Here is a 19633-nt window from a genome sequence, read left to right as displayed (position 1 = left end):
TGTACAATTATTGCTAAAACTGTGCAAAAAATGTGTTGTTTTATTTTGCATGTTTTTATAATAAATGAGAATGTATACATGTATATGTAACATTATATGAAAGCCCTTTTTGTTATTTAAAAAACTGTATATAATATGAGTTGGTGAAATAAATTAAAAAGAGGGAAATTATGGTTGAACACGCATGTAGCAAAATGTGCAAAACAAGCTTTTGAAGCTGTGTCTTTAAGGGGTTAAAGCAGCGTTTCCCAAACTTGCACACAGGGGTGCCGCAGAATATTTCCCTGGTGCTATGATTAAAGCACTGGGGAAAGATTACTGCTCAACAGGGACAGGGTCGAGTGCCGCGGTCCTAAGACCACGACCGGGCCCTTGTAATGTCGGTCGACTAGGAGGAAGTGACAGCTTGACAGCATGAAGAGCTCCAGACCCCATCACTCCCACAGCAGCAGCAGGACTCCAAGCTTCCCAATTGGCACATAAGGTAAGCTGACAGGAGGGTGGCTGGAGATATATATATAAAAAAAAATACTTGTGTGTGTGTGAGTGTGTGTTTGTATGAGTGTGAGTATGAGTTTGCGTGTATGAGTATGAGTGTGTGTGTGTCAGGGTGTGCATGATGATTTAGGTAAACTAGAAAAATGGTCAGAGTTGTGGCAACTGACATTTAATGTGGATAAGTGCAAGATAATGCATCTTGGACGTAAAAACCCAAGTGCAGAGTACAGAAAATGTTACAGAGTCCTAACCTCAACATCTGAGGAAAGGGATTTAGGCGTGATTATTTCTGATGACTTAAAGGTAGGCAGACAGTGTAAGAGAAGCAGGAAATGCTAGCAGAATATCTGGTTTTATAGGGAGAGGTATTAGCAGTAGAAAGAGGGAAGTGCCCATGTCATTGTACAGAACACTGTTGAGACCTCACTTGGAGTATTGTACGCAGTACTGGAGACCGTATCTCCAGAAGGATATTGATACTTTAGAGAGAGAGTTCAGAGAAGGGCTACTAAACTGGTTCATGGATTGCAGGATAAAACTTACAAGGAAAGGTTAAAGGATCTTAACATGTATAGCTTGGAGGAAAGACGAGACAGGGGAGATATGATAGAAACATTAAACACATAAAGGGAATCAACACTTAACACTAGTCTTAAATTAGAGGGGCAAAGTTTTAAAAAATAATATCAGGAAGTATTACTTTACTGAGAGGCTAGTGGATACATGGAACAGCGTTCCAGCTGAATTGGTACGGGTTAACACAGTAAAGGAGTTTAAGCATGCGTGGGATAGGCATAAGGCTATCCTAACTATAAGATAAGGCCAGGGACTAATGAAAAAATTTAGAAAATTGGGCAGACTAGATGGGCCGAGTGGTTCTTATCTGCCGTCACATTCTATGCTTCTATGTATATCAGTAAGCTTCTGTGTCTGTGTGCACGCACACATCTGTGTATGTGCATTTGTGTGTCAGGGTGAATGTTTTTATGTCACTGTGTATCTGCGTCATGGTGTGGGCATGTATCAATGTTTGCGTGTGTCAGGGTGCATGTGTGTATATGCTGGTGTGTGTCTATGTGTGTGTATGTGTTGGTGTGTATCTATATGTGTGTATGTGTCCGTGCCTACATAAATGTGTGTGTATGTGTCAGTGTATTTATATGCACATGTGTATTAATGTGCATGGATATCTGTGTAAGTATGTATGTAGGTATGTGCATACATCCAAGCAGTCAAACACCAGCACAACATACAAGCACACTCCTGCAATCTAACACAAATATTACATACAGGCACACCCCTGCATACAAACAAATATATATATATATATATATATATATATACACACCCCTTCACTCGTACACAAATACTTCACACAAATGTACAGCCACATTTAAAAGTGAACATTACATTCAGACACACCCCTGCAATCAAACACAAACATCACATACAAACACTACCCTGTATTAAAACACAATAAATGTATACAAGAACCCATTCAAACACCAACACTGTACATTACAGTATAGCACCAGTAAATGCAGCAGCACAGTACAGGTATACAACCTAGGAATTTTGACTTGGGGTGCCTTGGAAAAATACTGAAATATTAAGGGCGCCTTGAACCTAAAAAGTTTGGGAACCAATGGGTTAAAGGATTAATTATATACACCCTGATAGTTCATTTTATACTGTGGGGATATTTATGGGATGATAATAGTAAACAGTTGAGAATTGCCCACTATTTCAACTCTCTAGATCTCAAAGATCGTTATCATGTAAGTGAAATGTATTCCATATAAATAAAATCACAATTTGTTATAAAAATAGATATAATTTATTGTGACAAATAAAATAATAATAATATGTAACATGCGTGATAATAATCAATGAATATTTAGTATAACATAGTATGCAATACACATTCCAATGGTTAATAGCATCAATTGTCAAGACAAGATTTATGAGGGGCTTCACAGAGAAAGAAAGTAACTTCACACAGCGCAGCGAAAGGCCATAAAACTTTGGCTAACAGTTAGATGAACTGAGTAACCCTTTCAACGCTGGCTAGATCCTTCTAGGCATTTAATATCCTATTCTTATGTAATTTTCAAATAAAATACCATTTAAACCAGCTCATTAATCATTTCCTGGAACCATCCAATAAGAATAATCTACCAGATTCTATAAGCCGAATTTTAATTTGCCTAAAAAGATATCTTATCTTATTTTAGAGCAAATCAATACACCTGGATAAAAATAATGGTATGCTAACATGTGATAAATCACATTAATATATGATTATCCTTAATTCCACCTGCAGAATGGAATGTTTATAACTATATATTCTTTAGTTAACTAAGATTTCTAAATATTGAAATCTGACCGTGATTTATCTAGTCATGTATCATGCTATTAGATTTTTAATTAATTTAGATTAATTAAATAAAACCAGTATAATTACCAGTTAAGTAGATGTTCTCATCAGATGAGTAGGTAGTCCCATGATTGGTTGTATGCATGTATGATTGATTGAATAGAGGTGTGTAAGTAATAGTGAAAAAATAGTGTTGCTTAGAAAGTAAGAGTAAAATTCTAAGTTTTTCTTGAGTTGGGTCCAAGAGAGTTTGAATGTTAGTTAGTCCCAGAGTGAATATCTGTCATAGATCTCTCTGCATGTCCGAACCTGAAAGCCCAAACTCCAAATTCAACTTCTCACTCTTCCCACTAACTTTTAAAGGGCCAGACTCTCTGTATGTCATCAGTTGATAAGGCCAATAGGAAACTGAAGGTGTGGTCAACCTGCAGATTGCAATTTAGGTATTTGGTCTATAGAGGACAGTCTCGCCTCATTAAACCTTCCTATCCAGGAAACAGTTAACTTTTCCTGATGACGATTATGACGTAATTTGGCTTATCTATATGACTACCTATAACTTAAATTTTCTGTCAGTTCAAAGCGTTTCTTTGGATTTTCTCCAGATAGTGCGTCGACAATTCCTGCTGTAATTTTTAAAATTGACAGTTTAAACTTAATTTCAACCCTTCTTTATACAATGGGACCTTGTGAAATTTAGAAAGTAAAATTAATTACTGAGTCTTATCTGGTCACTGGTAGTGATGTCGCGAACATAACATTTTCGGTTCGCGAACGCAAACTTTGCAAACGTTCGCAAACCGGCAAACCGCCATAGAATTCAAAGGGCAGGCGAATTTTAAAACCCACAGGGACTCTTTCTGGCCACAATAGTGATGGAAAAGTTGTTTCAAGGGGACTAACACCTGGACTGTGGCATGCCGGAGGGGGATCCATGGCAAAACTCCCATGGAAAATTACACAGTTGATGCAGAGTCTGGTTTTAATCCATAAAGTGCATAAATCACCTAACATTCCTAAATCACAATGGATATGGATTGACACCTGACATATGACATATTGACACCTTGACATATGGATTGACACCTGTCCTCAGAGACCCTGATACACACTGACACAGAGCAGAATAGGGACTGTTCCCCCTACATAGGGTCACTTGGCAGATACGGATTGACACCTGTCCTCAGGGACCCTGATACAAACTGACACAGAGCAGAATAGGGACTGTTCCCCCTACATAGGGTCACTTGGCAGATATGGATTGACACCTATCCTAAGGACCCCTGATACACACTGACACCGAGCAGAATAGGGACTGTTCCCCCTACATAGGGTCACTTGGCAGATATGGATTGACACCTGTCCTCAGGGACCATGATACACACTGACACAGAGCAGAATAGGGACTGTTCCCCCTACATAGGGTCACTTGGCAGATATGGATTGACACCTATCCTAAGGATCCCTGATACACACTGACACAGAGCAGAATAGGGTTGTGGAATAGCACCTGGGGAGCTGGGGGGGGTGCCGTTGATGTGGAGCAAGACGCAGCAGCAGAAGAGGACTCAGCCGAGGAGGTTATGGAAGAGGATGGAGTAGGAGGAGTAGAGGAGGAGGGAGCAGGCCTGCCTGCAAGTCGTGGCAGTGTCACCAACTCCTCTGCAGAGCCACGCATTCGATGCTTGGCAGCCGTCAGCAGGTTTACCCAATGCGCAGTGTAGGTGATATACCTGCCCTGACCATGCTTTGCAGACCAGGTATCAGTGGTCAGATGGATCCTTGCCCCAACACTGTGTGCCAGACATGCCATTACTTCCTTTTGCACAGTCGAGTACAGGTTGGGGATTGCCTTTTGTGCAAAGAAATTTTGGCCGTGTACCTTCCACTGCGGTGTACCAATAGCTACAAATTTTTTGAGCGCCTCAGACTCCACCAGCTTGTATGGTAAAAGCTGGCGGACTAATAGTTCAGACAAGCAAGGTGTCAGACGCCGGGCAAGGGGGTGAGTTTCTGACGCTTGCAGACAACTAACTGCTATTCAATCTATAACAGTGAAAAAAGTTTTTGGGTTTTAAATGCACGATATTGTGACACCAGATATGAGTGGCAATGTGCACTGGCGGAGGTCTGCAGAGTACACGCTGTAGGCCTGACACCCACTTGAAGATCTAACTGCTATTCAATCTATAACAATGAAAAAAGTTTTTTGGTTTTAAATGCACGCTATTGTGACACCAGATATGAGTGGCAATGTGCACTGGCAGAGGTCAGCAGAGTACACGCTGTAGGCCTGACACACCCGCTTGAAGACAACTAACTGCTATTCAATCTATAACAGTGAAAAAAGTTTTTTCTTTGTAAAGACATGCTATACAGACACCAGATATGAGTGGCAAATTACACTTGCTGAGGTTGGCAGAGCACACGCTGAAGGCCTGACACCCGCTTTAAGGACACTGACTGCTATTAGCTTACTCTGAAAAACTTTTTTTCTTTGTAAAAGCACGCTATACAGACACCAGATATGAGTGGCAAATTACACTTGCTGAGGTTGGCAGAACACACGCTGAAGGCCTGACACCCAGACACTTGCAGACAACTAACTGCTATTAGCTTACAGTGAAAACTTTTTTTGTTTTTAACCCCTTAAGGACCAAACTTCTGGAATAAAAGGGAATCATGACATGTCACACATGTCATGTGTCCTTAAGGGGTTAAAGGCACGCTATAGTCACACCAGATATGAGTGGTGGCACTGGGCAAATGGGCACAGTATCCACTGAGCCTGACACAGAAGCTGGCAGGCAACTAACTGCTCTTCAATCTATTACAGTGAAAAAAAATGTTTTCTTTTTAACCCCTTAAGGACCAAACTTCTGGAATAAAAGGGAATCATGACATGTCACACATGTCATGTGTCCTTAAGGGGTTAAATGTCAAGCTTAAGCTATTGTGACACCAGATATGAGTGGTGGCACTGGGCAAATGGGCACAGTATCCACTGTGAGCCTGACACAGAAGCTGGCAGGCAGGCAACTGCAATTACATTACACAGAAAATAAAAGCAGACTGATGTTCTAGCCCTAAAAAGGGCTTTTTGGGGTGCTGTTCTTACAGCAGAGATAAGATGAGTCCTTCAGGACTGTAGTGGACACTGAATACCCTAGCCTAGCTATCAATTTCCCTATCTAATGAGCAGCAGCTACACTTTCCCTCCTCTCACTAAGCATGCAGCTTCAGAATGAATCTAAAATGGATGCTGGGAGGGAGGTGGGAGGGTCTGGAAGGGAGGGTCTGCTTCTAATTTGCTGGAATGTGTCTGCTGACGGTGAGGCACAGGGTCAAAGTTTGCTCAATGATGATGAATAGGGGGCGGATCGAACCGCGCATGTGTTCGCCCGCGGCGGCAAACGCAAACAAGCTATGTTCGCCGGGAACTATTCGCCAACGAACAGTTCGGTACATCACTACTGGAGACGCACTGAAATAAAATGGGGATCCGATTTTGAACTCTAACCCAGGGTTGGTGGTGTTTGTATTCCTTTAGATCTGACATTTCCAAAATAAGATAAAGAATTAGTTTTGGTAACCCCCATGATCCTTTGTGGTTATAATAGGTTGTAATGAAAAAAAATATATATACAATAAAAAAAGTTTTTTTTTTTCTCTACAGCTATAGTTGTCATATTTTCAGCAAGCATAAAGACAATACATAAAAGGAAAATTTTATGGAAAAGAACATCAGACAAATGCAAATAGATTTCACGTAATACCCAAAGGATTACATTACCTGCTGATGAATAAGCATCTCATCAACAAAATGTTTTATTTCAGAGCAAAGTAGATTAATCAATGGTCCTTTTAATATTTCACATTTTCCCAGTAAAACAAGACAATTTCTCATGGCCTGCTGCATCTGAAACTAAAATTATATGGAAATATATTATATTTAATTGGTGTGACATATAAAAAAGAAACACAAAACTACATCAAAACACACATTTTGAGTGCAGTTTATTGTTATTAGAGTTTTAAAGTAAACCTGTTATGAAAAAAAAAAACTTACCTGAAATTACTCCCATATACATTGAATACACCATATATCCTAAAGATTCATTGTGTATACAATTTAAAAGATAATGATTTACGTAACACCCACCACCTGGCAGTCCTCCTCATCCCCTAGAAGGGCAAATATTGTCAGTGAAGTTAGCACGCTGGCTTAGTTGCTAGCATGCTGGCTTTGGAATGGAGTGACATCACTGCTTTCACTGCGCTATGGTTGCTATGGGAGGAGAGCAGAGGGACGTACTGTGAGAGGTCTTTTCTGCTCTGCCTTATCATTTAATACCTCAGCACGCCAAGGCACTGACTGGGAGAAAGACCTATTTTTACTTTTTGTACTCATCCAGCTGGACTGATGTATTTTTGAATTTATATTTTCTCATTTTACATTCCCATGGTGCTTTAAGGAAACAGGGCTAACTGGGCAGAAATAAGTATTATGTAAACACCCTTAGGCTATGCTGGGTTTGGTAAATTACACCACAGTCTGGCCTGTGGTGAATAAGCCATGGTGGAAAAAATAAATTAGGAAAGACTCTTACTGGTGTGACAAGCTGTGACAATGGAGTTTGGCAAGTTGCTCAGTGAAATAAAGATAATGACTGCATTAGAAGAAAGATCTCAATTGTGAAATAGAGGGAGCAATAATATTTTTTTATTTATTTATTTATATATATATATATTTTTTTTTTATTTAATTTTTTTTATTTTTCGTATGTAAAGTACAGATAATGTAAGTACAAATAAGTAAAGTACAATAACATTACATTGTGCGTCTCACAAATATAATAGAACGAAGGTTATAACGAGTTGACGTCGCACAGTTCACATATACATAAGTTGAGTAAAGATGTGATGAGCATAAGAAACATTCATAGTACATGGCGAGTAAACAATTTTACATTCAATATACAAGCTGCATTAGTTTGAGCATATATTGACTTGTATTAGAAAGTTATTATTAAACAGAGAAAATTGGAAAAGTCTGGATAACTCTTAGCATTGATGTAAAGTATGTAGCTATTGTAGTATGAGCCTAGAGTATAGTATTAGTGAGGTTGAGTAAGGATGTTGTATCGGGGTTTAAGAACAATTTAAACTGAGATGATAGAATGCGTTAGGAATTGTAAGAGTGTGAGTGGACCTAGAGGTTCCTTGGTGGTATTGATGGTGTTGATGTTAATGGAGGCAGCGTTGCCTGCTGCCGATTGGTGGCTGGCTGACGAGTGGTTGACAGTTGGCTGACGGGTAGTTGGCCCCGGTGACGGCAGAAGTGGAGATGATGGAGATGTAGTCGGTAGGTGACCGACACCAGATAAGGGAAAGGGGAGATATGGCGGGGGGGGGGAGGGGTAGGGAGGGAAGTTGGATATTAGTTCGTTTTCCTGGAAGTCAAAAAATTTAGCCATGGTTGCCATATTTGAGTGAAAGATTTGAAATTTTTCGATAGTGCAAAGGTTAATTCCTCCATTTGTTTTATATCGTTAACTCTATTAATCCATTCCCTTATGGATGGAGTCTGTTTGTGTTTCCAGTATATAGGTATGAGCTGCGACGCAGCCATAGTCAAGAAGCAGAAGAGAGCGTAGTTGTCTCTTCTCATATCCGTGGGGGGTAGTGAGAATAAAAAGTGCTGTGGCAGGAAGGGTATTTTACTTTGGAGTATCAATTGTGTCATGGTATGAATTCTATTCCAGTAGATTGTAATGAGTGAACATTGCCACCAGATGTGGGCGTGATGGGCGTTTCCTTGTTGGCATCTCCAACATACTTGAGTAGATAAGTTATGCATGTGCTGTATCTTGTCTGGTGTATAGTGCCAGCGAGTGATTCGCTTATAGTTACTCTCTTGGGCAACTATAGACGTGGTAGATTTGTGTGTGACTTGAAAGATTTTTCCCCAATCTTTTTGTGAGATTTCTATTTGTAGTTCGTCTGTCCATTTCCTTGTGCATTTTGGTATTGGAAGTGTCGGTTTCGGTGATACTTCAATTTTGATAGTTATGGCTCGCTTCAGGTATAATGTGGACCTTTACCGACAAAAGGTCACTCCGGGTCACTTAGCGTATCTTTATGCAATCTATAGCTGTATACAGAGTAGACCCTTCCGTTCCCAAATTACTTATAAATACTGTTTTCCTTAACCATTCTAGATGATAACTTGATTTATCACTAAAATAATTCAGTGTCTGAAGACCCAAAAGGCACTGTAAAAATATTGTAATAAATGAAACAATGACTCAAATAAATATAAGATAAAAGTGTATTGGATGAATGTAACAGAATGCAAAAATAGTCAGTAAATAATTAATCTTACCAAAGTAATAGTGATCACAGCATATGTCCTTGTGTATGATGCTCTGCGTGCAAGTGAGAATGGAATAATGGTTGAATGACAACATCCTATCCTTTCTCCTTCAGTTAAATAGCCATTTTGTGGGGCGTGGCTTGGAGGTCCGCGAAGATGGCAGCATAAACTGAGAGCTCCCCGCCGGCCTAACTTTCAACCTCACCGACCGCACTAACAATAGCCGAAAATGGGGAAAACACACCGCACATCGAGCGCCCAAAGACCCGGGGACACCCCGAAACGCACCGTGACCCCCTCCGTGAAGCCGTACCTCGTGGCACCGGCGGATCTGGACCAGGCCTCAAACGACTCCACGGCCTCCGGCCTTTCCCACCCGCGATCCCCGCAGGGTGACCATCCACTACCGACCTCCCAAGCTTCCCTACCCGACATAATGTCTATGCTGCAGCAACTACCCACAAAAGCGGATTTGAAGACTGCAAACGCGGAACTCCGCGCGTCCATTACCGCCGAGCTACATGCCATGCGTGAGGACATACAAGGCCTCAGCCAAAAGGTGACTCAGTTGGAAGCTGACAGCGACCACATGTCTGCGGTTCAGGCAGCAACCACAGACAGACTGCAATCCCATACCAAGATACTGCAACAAATGGCGCTTCACATTGAGGACCTGGACCATAGGGGTAGGAGACAGAATATTAGAATCAGAGGGGTGCCAGAGGCGCTGGACAAGAAAAGCCCAATCCAAGACACCTTGCTGGACTTATTTAATAAATTGCTGACGCGACCTCTCCAGACACCCATTAGCTTTGTAAGAGCGCACCGCGCCCTGAGGCCTCCGGGCCCCCCAGACGGGCCACCCCGTGACATTATTTGCTGTTTGGAAAGCTTTCCACTGAAGGAGGAAATCCTCCGCAAAGCAAGAGGCACGGATAAAATAATACTGGAAAACTCGGAAGTCCACCTGTTTCCTGACCTGTCCCCAGCCACGTTATCATTTAGGCGAGCCTTGAAACCCCTTACAAGACAGCTACAAGCAGCCCAAATGAGGTACCGCTGGTGCTTCCCCACGGGCCTACAGGTTGCTACACCCAACGGCCCCTTCACGATCCTAGGGGAAGAAGACGCCCAGGCGCTGCAAAGAGAGCTGCACCTTTCGCCAGAAACTCTGACATGGCCGAACCCACTCAATTTCTACGCTTTTGCCCCCAGATCACAGGACACGGGCCCTCGCCCTCAGAGAATTCGTCCCCCCCGTACTCAAACGACCAGACCAGTGGGGACACCCAACTGAAACCCGCTCCATTCCTGGGAGGTTGCCCCCCCCCCCCCCCCCCGGAACCGCCATGTTGACTCCACTAGCAGACTATGAACTGTATCACCCAATGCAGACCACCCTTGGCGCTTCACCGCTATTGTGAACTTTGACTGTCTTTTGATCACAGCAAGTATTATGGGAACTGAAACTCCACTTTGGGTGTGGGGGGGAATATTAGGCCTAGCTAAGATTCCCCTGGGGGGTGAAAGGGGTACTATACCCACACTGCCGCAGAGAGGAAAGGGTCCCACGAAGGGCCTAGGCCCGAGAGGGAAAACAATAAGAGCAATACACCTCATAGCCCCATTACGAGGCCCCCCACACTCTATTACTCTAACATTTAAGGGCCCTCTATATTAACTGAGATCGGTACATCAGGCTGGGAAGGAGGGGATGTCTAGCTTTGGGAGCGGGAGGGGGGAAGGTGACGGGGACTTGGGAGGGGGGAGGAAAGCGGCATTGTAGGCCAGTAGACCTACTAGGCTCTACCGCACAGGGGGGTGGGGGGAGGGAGGGTTATCTTGAAATGTTGATGTGTTTTGTGTTATGGCTAATACTATTGCTACTGTTTTTTTTGCTGTATTATATGGTGAGGTTGACACCCATGCTGAATTTTGTATTGATTGTGCCGTAAGTCGGGGAGACGACGGATCCTAACTGGGTGGTGCCCCGAGAGGTCACAGTGGTCTGTGACGACCTTTTTGAGAGCGCACTTGACCCCCTGGACCCTACTCACTTGGGATTCCCGGACCCCCTTCGACTGCCCTACTGGAGTGAGCGACCAGAATCAGGTGAGCGGTCCCCCTCCGCCCTCTGGTGGACGGGGGGGTTCCGGCCCCCCTTCGCTCTTTTCCGATACCGCTGGTTATAGCGATTTTGTACAGACTTACCGACTGTGACTCTTGACTCCTGACTTTTTCCCTCCCCGCCTAACCCAAGCCTTCCTGTGCCCCCCCCTTTTCCCTACCCCACCCTCCCGCTTGTCCGCCGGACGGACTAGCCTACGCTGATACACGACTGCTAGAAGAGCACCGGTCATGTCCATTGCCCCGGCTCCCATCACGATACTTTCCCTGAACGCCAGAGGCCTTAATCAACCCGAGAAACGGTCGGGAGCGGTGAGGGAATTTCTCTCCCGTAAAGCATCGATTGTGTTCGTACAAGAAACGCATTTCAGGGAGGGGTCACGTCCCACATTGACGAACCACCACTACCCCATAGGATACTTTAGCGACTTTCAGGGGGGAAAGTCCAGAGGAACTGCGATCCTCATTCATAGACGCATCCCGTTCACAGAAAAAGATGTACAAACCGACCCGGAGGGTCGATATACCTTTTTAAAGGGGGAGATAGCGGGCACGCTTTACACCTTCGCTAACGTTTATGCCCCAAACCGCAGACAATACCGCTTCCTGGCCCAGACACTTCGCTCACTGCGGCGCTTCGCAGAAGGGGTACTGGTCCTAGGAGGAGACCTAAACGTAGCTCTAGACCCCAAATGGGACTCCTCCTCAGGACGCTCACCCGTCCCTACCCAACACATCGCGGCAATCAGGGCCTTACTGACGAGGGAGAGACTAGTGGACTGCTGGAGAGCACTACACCCTGACGAAAGGGACTATACCTTCTACTCTCACCCGCACAATTCCTACACTCGCATTGACTACCTCTTCCTTTCACAATACCACCTCCCACTGGCCCTCCGGGCTGACCAAGGCACCGCAACGTGGTCGGACCATGCACCGGTGTCGGTCACCCTGGAGTCTCCCCTTTTCAGACCTAGGGTCTCTAAGTGGAGGCTGAATGAAGCTCTGCTTGCCATGCCAGAACTGACTGCAGACATAGACACCACACTCCGGGACTACTTTACACACAATGGCGACCAGACGTCCCCCACCATACGATGGGAAGCACACAAAAGTGTTATCAGGGGGCATTTCATACAAAAGGGCGCTATCCTGAAAAGACAGAGGGAGGCACGCATGACTACACTATTAGCAGACATACACCGCCTAGATACCCTCAACAAACGCCTCCAACTCCCTACCCACCAAGCCACGCTGTTAGGTCTAAGGAGGGAACTGACCACACTCATACAATCCCAACATCATAGGGCAGTTCTACGACACAAGGCATTCTTTCATGTAAACGGTAATAAGAGTGGGAAGCTCCTAGCACGCATGCTCAACAAAAGAAGGCGGGACACATACATAGACCGCATTCGGGACAAGGACGGGACCCTCCACAGACACCCCACCAAGATACAGGAGATCATTCGATCATATTATGCAGACTTATACTCCCTACCACGACCGCACACTGACACACACACTATCAGACTCCGCGACTCTATAGATGAGTACCTCTCGACCCATACACTCCCCGCCCTAGCGACTGACGTATCAAACCGACTAGAAGAACCCATCACCACGGAGGAACTGGCGCTAGCGATTAAAAGCTCCAAATCAGGGAGAAGCCCGGGCCCCGACGGGCTACCATTAAAATATTACAGGACATACGCTGACATACTTTACTCCCCATTGACAGACATGTTCAATGCGATCAGAGAGGGACACGAACTTCCCGGACAGGCTCTAATGGCGCACATTACTATCATCCCCAAAGAGGGGAAGGATCGAGAGCACTGTGGCGGCTACAGACCCATATCCCTCATCAATACGGACATTAAACTCCTGGCAAAAGTCCTGGCGACTAGACTCCAGACGCACGTTCCCGGTCTGGTCCACGCAGACCAGGTTGGGTTTGTGCTGGGTCGAGAGGCTAGAGACAACACTATCAGGGCCCTGACACTAATGCATAGAAACACCGAGACGCACACGGGCCTTCTCCTACTCTCCACAGACGCGGAGAAGGCCTTTGATAGGGTCAATTGGGAATACATGTTCCGGACTTTAACACACCTGGGAATGGGACCACACCTTTTGGGCTGGATTAAAGCCCTGTACTCCAAACCGACAGCACACGTACTGGTCAATGGGGCCCTAACAGACCCGTTCCCTATATATAACGGTACGCGTCAGGGATGTCCCCTCTCCCCGCTACTTTTTGTCCTAGCGTTGGAGCCATTCCTGAACACCATCAGACATCATCCCAACATTACCGGCATTCACACAGGAGACACGCACCACAAAATTGCCGCCTACGCGGATGACCTACTGTTTTTCCTCACACATCCAGAGGTCTCCCTGCCCAACCTAGTTCAGGCCTTCCACACATTCGGACTCCTCTCGGGATTGAAGATTAATTTCTCGAAATCCTATGTCTTAAACATTAGTGTACCTACACCTCGCGCAGACCAACTGCGCAGGAGCTACAAATTCCAATGGGCCTCGGACAAGATACGCTACCTGGGTACTTGGCTGACAGTGAGCGCAACCACCCTGTATGCGACAAACTTCACCCCATTACTGACCCAATTTCGGAAAGAGATGAGGGAATGGGCCTTCCCCCACATATCCTGGTTAGGTAGGGTGCAGGTGGTGAAGATGAATTTTTTGCCACGTCTGCTCTACCTTTTCCAGGCTTTGCCTATCCTGATCCCAACCTCTTTCTTCACGACACTCCGGGGAGCACTGGGGTCCTATGTGTGGAACGGGAGGAGACCCAGACTGAAATACTCACTGCTCACACGGCCCAAAGACAAAGGAGGACTAGCCCTCCCAGACTTTCTGCTATACTACAAAGCGTGTCACCTACAACGAGTAGTGGAATGGTCCAAACTAGGGGTACACAAGCTGTGGAAGTCCTTAGAGGGACACGCAGCGGGGGTCCCCGCCGCCCTACTCCCATGGCTCCCAGCGGGAGGTTCTGGGAGGGAAGCCCGTTACACACCCTACACAAAAGCGACTCTGACGGTATGGAGAAGGAGTATAGGGCGTCATGCTCTCAGTACGCACCCCTCCCCCCTTCTGCCCCTCACCCATAACCCGGACTTCCAACCAGGCCTGGACCCGAAGGCCTTGCAAATTTTAGTGGACGACCCCCTACCCCGACTGAGACATGTCTGTTCCAACCGGGGACTGAAAGACCTGACAGAGTTACGTGGGGTGACCCCTCAGTCCTTCCTGACGCGTTTTCGCTATGCACAGATACGCAACTACATAAAACTCCTCCCTCAGGGACAGGCTTTGGGCAGAGATCTCACAACTTTTGAGAGACTATGCTCAGCCCCTGACCCACTACCACATGGAATTTCACACCTCTACTCCCTCCTCCAAATGCAAACTCCAGTAGAGACACCTAATTTTATGGGGAAATGGGAGGACTCCCTAAATAGGACGTTTAGCGCCCTTGAATGGGAAAAGATCTGCAATACTGTCCACCACTGCTCAACATTCAGCAAGAGTCAGGAGACTGCCTATAAACTGCTCACGAGATGGTACCACACACCAGCTACTGCGCACCACATAAACTCTCAAGACTCCCGCCTATGCTGGAGGTGTGAGAAGGAGATAGGCACACTCTTACACATTTGGTGGAATTGCGAACTGATTCAACCGTTCTGGCGCACTATCCACCAAATCATAGCCCGCTTCTCAGATAACCCCCCACCCCTTGAACCGGCAGCTATGCTGCTCCACCACACGCCCACCCCCACGTCCAAATATAAAAAGACACTCACGATCCGAATCATTAATGTAGCAAAACAATTAATCCCACAGTTTTGGAAGAATAAAACGGCCCCGCCCTTATCTCAGTAGTTTGCCCAAATGGAGGACCTCAGAGCAGTTGAGGAACTTATCATGTACGCGGCTGGCCCGCAAAAACAACAGCAGACTTACCTAGACATATGGACGCAGTGGATACTGACGACAACGAAACCGGAATTCCAGTCCATGCTAACGGACTACACGACCGATACCCCAAGACTAACAACAGCGGAGACAGTAGACTAACCCTATCCCCTCTTCCCTACCTGGACCCTGCCCCCTTTTTCCCTGACTCCCTTACTTCGGACCGACTAGAGAGACGGAAACCTGTAACCAAGAGCAAGCAGACACTTTAGGCTGCATGAACACGAGCATTGGGCACTGACGACTAACGTACACAACTATGCCCATCGGCCTAACCGACCTACACACCTGAAGACCTGGTCGGTAGCCGAACCCGCAATGCCCATTGCGATCTTACATGCCACCAGACCTAACTCACGATAGCTACGGATCTGGCCAGACGAATATTGCTTGCAGACTTCTGAAGTACACCTGTGAGATCTGAGCTTTATAGGGCCTGCGCGCCCACAAGAATTTGTTATTGTTTTTTGTTTACTGATACTATGGTTATGTGAAGTACGACACAGCAGTTTTGATCACTGACGAGGACCTGCGAGTCCACTTCTACATGGGGCCTGCGCGCCCACAAGTTTATATTTGTGCTTTACTGTTTTCCTATGGTTGGCCTCACGTTGAGTCCTAAATATTGCTAACAACTGTACGAGGAGACTTGCACGTCTCGGAATGATTCACATAATTTTGAAATAAAAATCATATTTACAAAAAAAAAATAGCCATTTTGTCCTCCATAAAGCAGCCCCCACCTGTGTGATTTTCCCAAAAAGGTTTTCTAACTTGTTACATGATGTAATGTATTGCATATCTAAGTTTGGGATATTCCCTAAATGGCTCTTGCCTGTAATTAGCTTACAACGAGTTTTGTATACATTTGACTGACAGCACATGTGTTTGTTCTAATTTAATTTTAACCTTTTAGCTGTTAACCTTGTGGAAATGTCATTGAAAATTTAACTTTTTCAAATCTAAGCAAAAAGGCCTGCAATATTTCATACACCTATTTTATACAGCTAAATGTACATTCATATTAGATATATATATGCACCATACCATATAATACACATATATATTGCAAACTACACATTAAATAATGATCAATACTCCACACTCCCCCACTTGTTTTTCTTCTATGACAAAACCAAAAAGAAAAAACAAGAGAAAAACTGTGAAAAAGGAAAACAAAACAACACTTGTGCCAAAGAGAAGAGAAAGAGAGAAAGAGAGAAAAATAAATTGCATACAAGTGGTACCAGCAAAAACACAGGAATAAGAAATATAACACAGAGTGACGTAGTAAACTGTGTTAAAGCTACATTAAAGTTCTTTAGAGATTTGATTGAAGAAGTCAAATACCAGTATCAAATCTGGAAGTCCAATAGAAGGAATATCAGCGACATAGCAAGAAATATAGTTCATGGAGAGTTCAGAATTAGAGTTCAGGCCGCAGAATGAAATAGCAATTTGCAGCATGAGATTCACCATAAAATAGCAACAATAGACATTCACAGCAACCAAACAGGAAGTTTGAGAAGTAGGATAACCATGATAGCTCCTCAACTCCTTAGCTATATGCAAAGTTTAGGAAATCTTTGTCCGAGGTAGTATGCAAAGTCTTCATTCTAGTACCGATCGTACCCATAGACAGTATAGCAGTCAGTAGAAACTTTTCTTAGAAATAGAAATTCTTCACAAATAAGTGTAATAAAAGCAGCTGGATGTACGTTGACAGAGAAAGTTACTGATAAAAGAGTGTAGCTGGTAAACCTGTCCTCAGAATGTACCACTTAGTATTTAACTTAAAGATACAGAAACGCCCAAGTGCTGTTTAAAAATAAAAGTAAGGAACCAGTCATGACATAGAAGAAAAGCAAAATGGAGATCTAAAAGAAAACAAAAATAATGTAAGAACAAGGACACAGAATACAATCCAAAATTAATGAGGAGTGGGAAGCTGAGAGGGATCTAAAGATACAGAATAACCATGTAGTGTATATAATGGGAGAAGACGTTTATGCTTAGACTCTAAGTCCTCCAACACAGCCACCTTTTTACACAGATTACGATGTAAACGTTTGAAATAGCAACCACTGATACAGATGAATAAAAATAAAATCAGTTGTAAGAGAGAAATAACTACAACTGGATGCAACATTATATTAAAAAAAATGTGTAGCAGTATTACTGTATCCCAAAACAGATTCCCACCATGAGGTCTGACCATCTTGTTTAACAGCAGCAGAGACCTGTTTAAGAATTCCTTGTTTATGTGTGACAGTAATTTGAGCTTGGTGCGAAACACTCTTTAATGAATTAAGCAATGTCGTAATTGATGTTGAGTCAGTTAACCATTTTTTCATCTCAGAACCCATACCTAAGGGCAAATCTGACATGGAAAAACCAACAATACGTTCCCATGATAAATCCAAACTTATGTTAGTAAGTTGAGGCATAGTGAAGTTCCATACTGAAGAAGCAATGTAAGACACAGGAATGGAATTACACCACGTGCCAGGCAATAAGTGAGTGCTGAGAAGGGATTCGTCCACTGTTTTAAAAATAATTTGATCAGGCTGAAATAAGTGAAAACAAACACGATCTAACCCCAAGTAGTAGACAGGATTTGTAACATTAAATTGACCATGAAAACTACATTCATCCTGATTAACCCAACATGTTTCAGTAGTAGTTTTATATTGGGATGGAGAACATATATAAGAATTAGCATTAGAGTGACACAAAGAAATGTCTACAAGAGTCCAGTTAGAACTATCCGTACCCTGGGCTACCCATTGATGTGAAAGTTCAGGCAACAATAATGAACCATTAGATGGTAGGCCAATTGTAGCTAAACGATAAATAATAGCATCTTTGCCTGCCCATGGTATTAATGTTTGAATGGCACATCTTTCAAGTGAGCAGTCAGATAGAAGAACTTCCCACCACAAAAGATGAGTCATCGCAAAGTCAGTAACAGATTTTGAAGCAGCAAGACTCAACGAAGCAGGCCATCTACCTGACCATAAACTTTGCAACTGAAGTTTAAGATCGGCAGACAGATCAGCCTGAACCTGTGAACATAGCATTGCCCATGCAGTATCATGAGTAACATTGTAAACTGAGTCGACCAGAGTGTGAAACTTATCAGAGATAATCTCAGTTGTATCTACCATAACATGAGTTTGATGCTGTTGAAGCTTAACAATATTAGTATTAATACCATATTGGGTATCCATACCTGTAGAAGTATGAGAGGCTAAAGAAGCAAGTTTATATCTTAGAATTTCTGAATTAATTTGTGCAGCTGATCCCATGACACTACCATATGTACCTAATCCAGTAGCTAAAATATCTCGTCTAGGGCGATGGTGTGATCGAAGTGATACATTATATAACATGCTTTCATGAAACCACCACTGAAAAGCTCTTTCCTGTACTGATACGAATGGCGTACAATTGGAATATTGTGTGGAAACCAACCATTTATTTAATTGTAAGTGCCAGGTAACCAAACGATATGAAACATCATATGCTACTTGTGTAGCAGAGTCTAAACGAACTTGAATAGGGTCACCTTCCTTAAATGGACGTGTGGTAGATTCTGGTATAGGCGTAGAGGGAGATACAGAAGCTATAGGAGTAGAAGGTTGAGCTATTTCATCAATTCTAACTATAAACTGTGGAATACCATTGTCTGTACATTGCCATTCACCTACAGAATCAGAGGGGTTGGAAGTATCAACCAAAATAGTCGCAGGCATTGCAACCGAAGTAGAATCCTGGACTTCTGGACTTCCACAGGTATTAAGATTATCCATGTTAGCCATAGGGCGGCGGTTAGAATTATGAAAAATGCCAGAAGTAGTGGATTGCAAATCAATACTGCATATCAAACAAATATTTTTTATCAAAATGCGGAAGTGCACCATATTCTGGAATAAGAAGATGGGTTTTATTAATAAACCATAGCTGAGCATAGTCAAATTTTGGAACAGTTGCAATAAAAAGTGCAACAAATTGTGGGGATGCAGAACTATGAGAAATATGATATATGGGACGGTTAGATTTAACACTATTACGCTGAAAGTTAGACAATAAGGAAAAGATAAGGTCAATGCTGGTAGTAGGGTGTGAGACTAAATATATAGGTTTAAAAGGAGCAAGTACTTCAGAAGAAGTGACAAGACGCTTCTGCAGATTATGATTAGCTGGATGCCAAATGTTAGTAAAGGTATAGAGCAAACACATCACTG

General features: G+C 43.7%; 1 protein-coding gene across 1 annotated transcript in view; it reads right to left on the bottom strand.

The window, feature by feature from the left end:
* The window catches only part of MEI4 (meiotic double-stranded break formation protein 4), a 200011-nt gene that overhangs the window by 62852 nt on the left and 117526 nt on the right, over positions 1 to 19633 (bottom strand). Inside the window, exon 3 of the mRNA XM_063440745.1 lies at positions 6669 to 6800. Within this exon, the coding sequence (XP_063296815.1) occupies positions 6669 to 6800 (132 nt within the window). The remainder of the gene's footprint in view (positions 1 to 6668; positions 6801 to 19633) is intronic.

Source organism: Pelobates fuscus, chromosome 2, assembly GCF_036172605.1.
Source record: "Pelobates fuscus isolate aPelFus1 chromosome 2, aPelFus1.pri, whole genome shotgun sequence".
In the NCBI taxonomy this organism is placed as follows: domain Eukaryota; kingdom Metazoa; phylum Chordata; class Amphibia; order Anura; family Pelobatidae; genus Pelobates; species Pelobates fuscus.
Note: the sequence above shows the minus strand (reverse complement) of the source record. Positions and strands in the feature narration are given on the sequence as shown.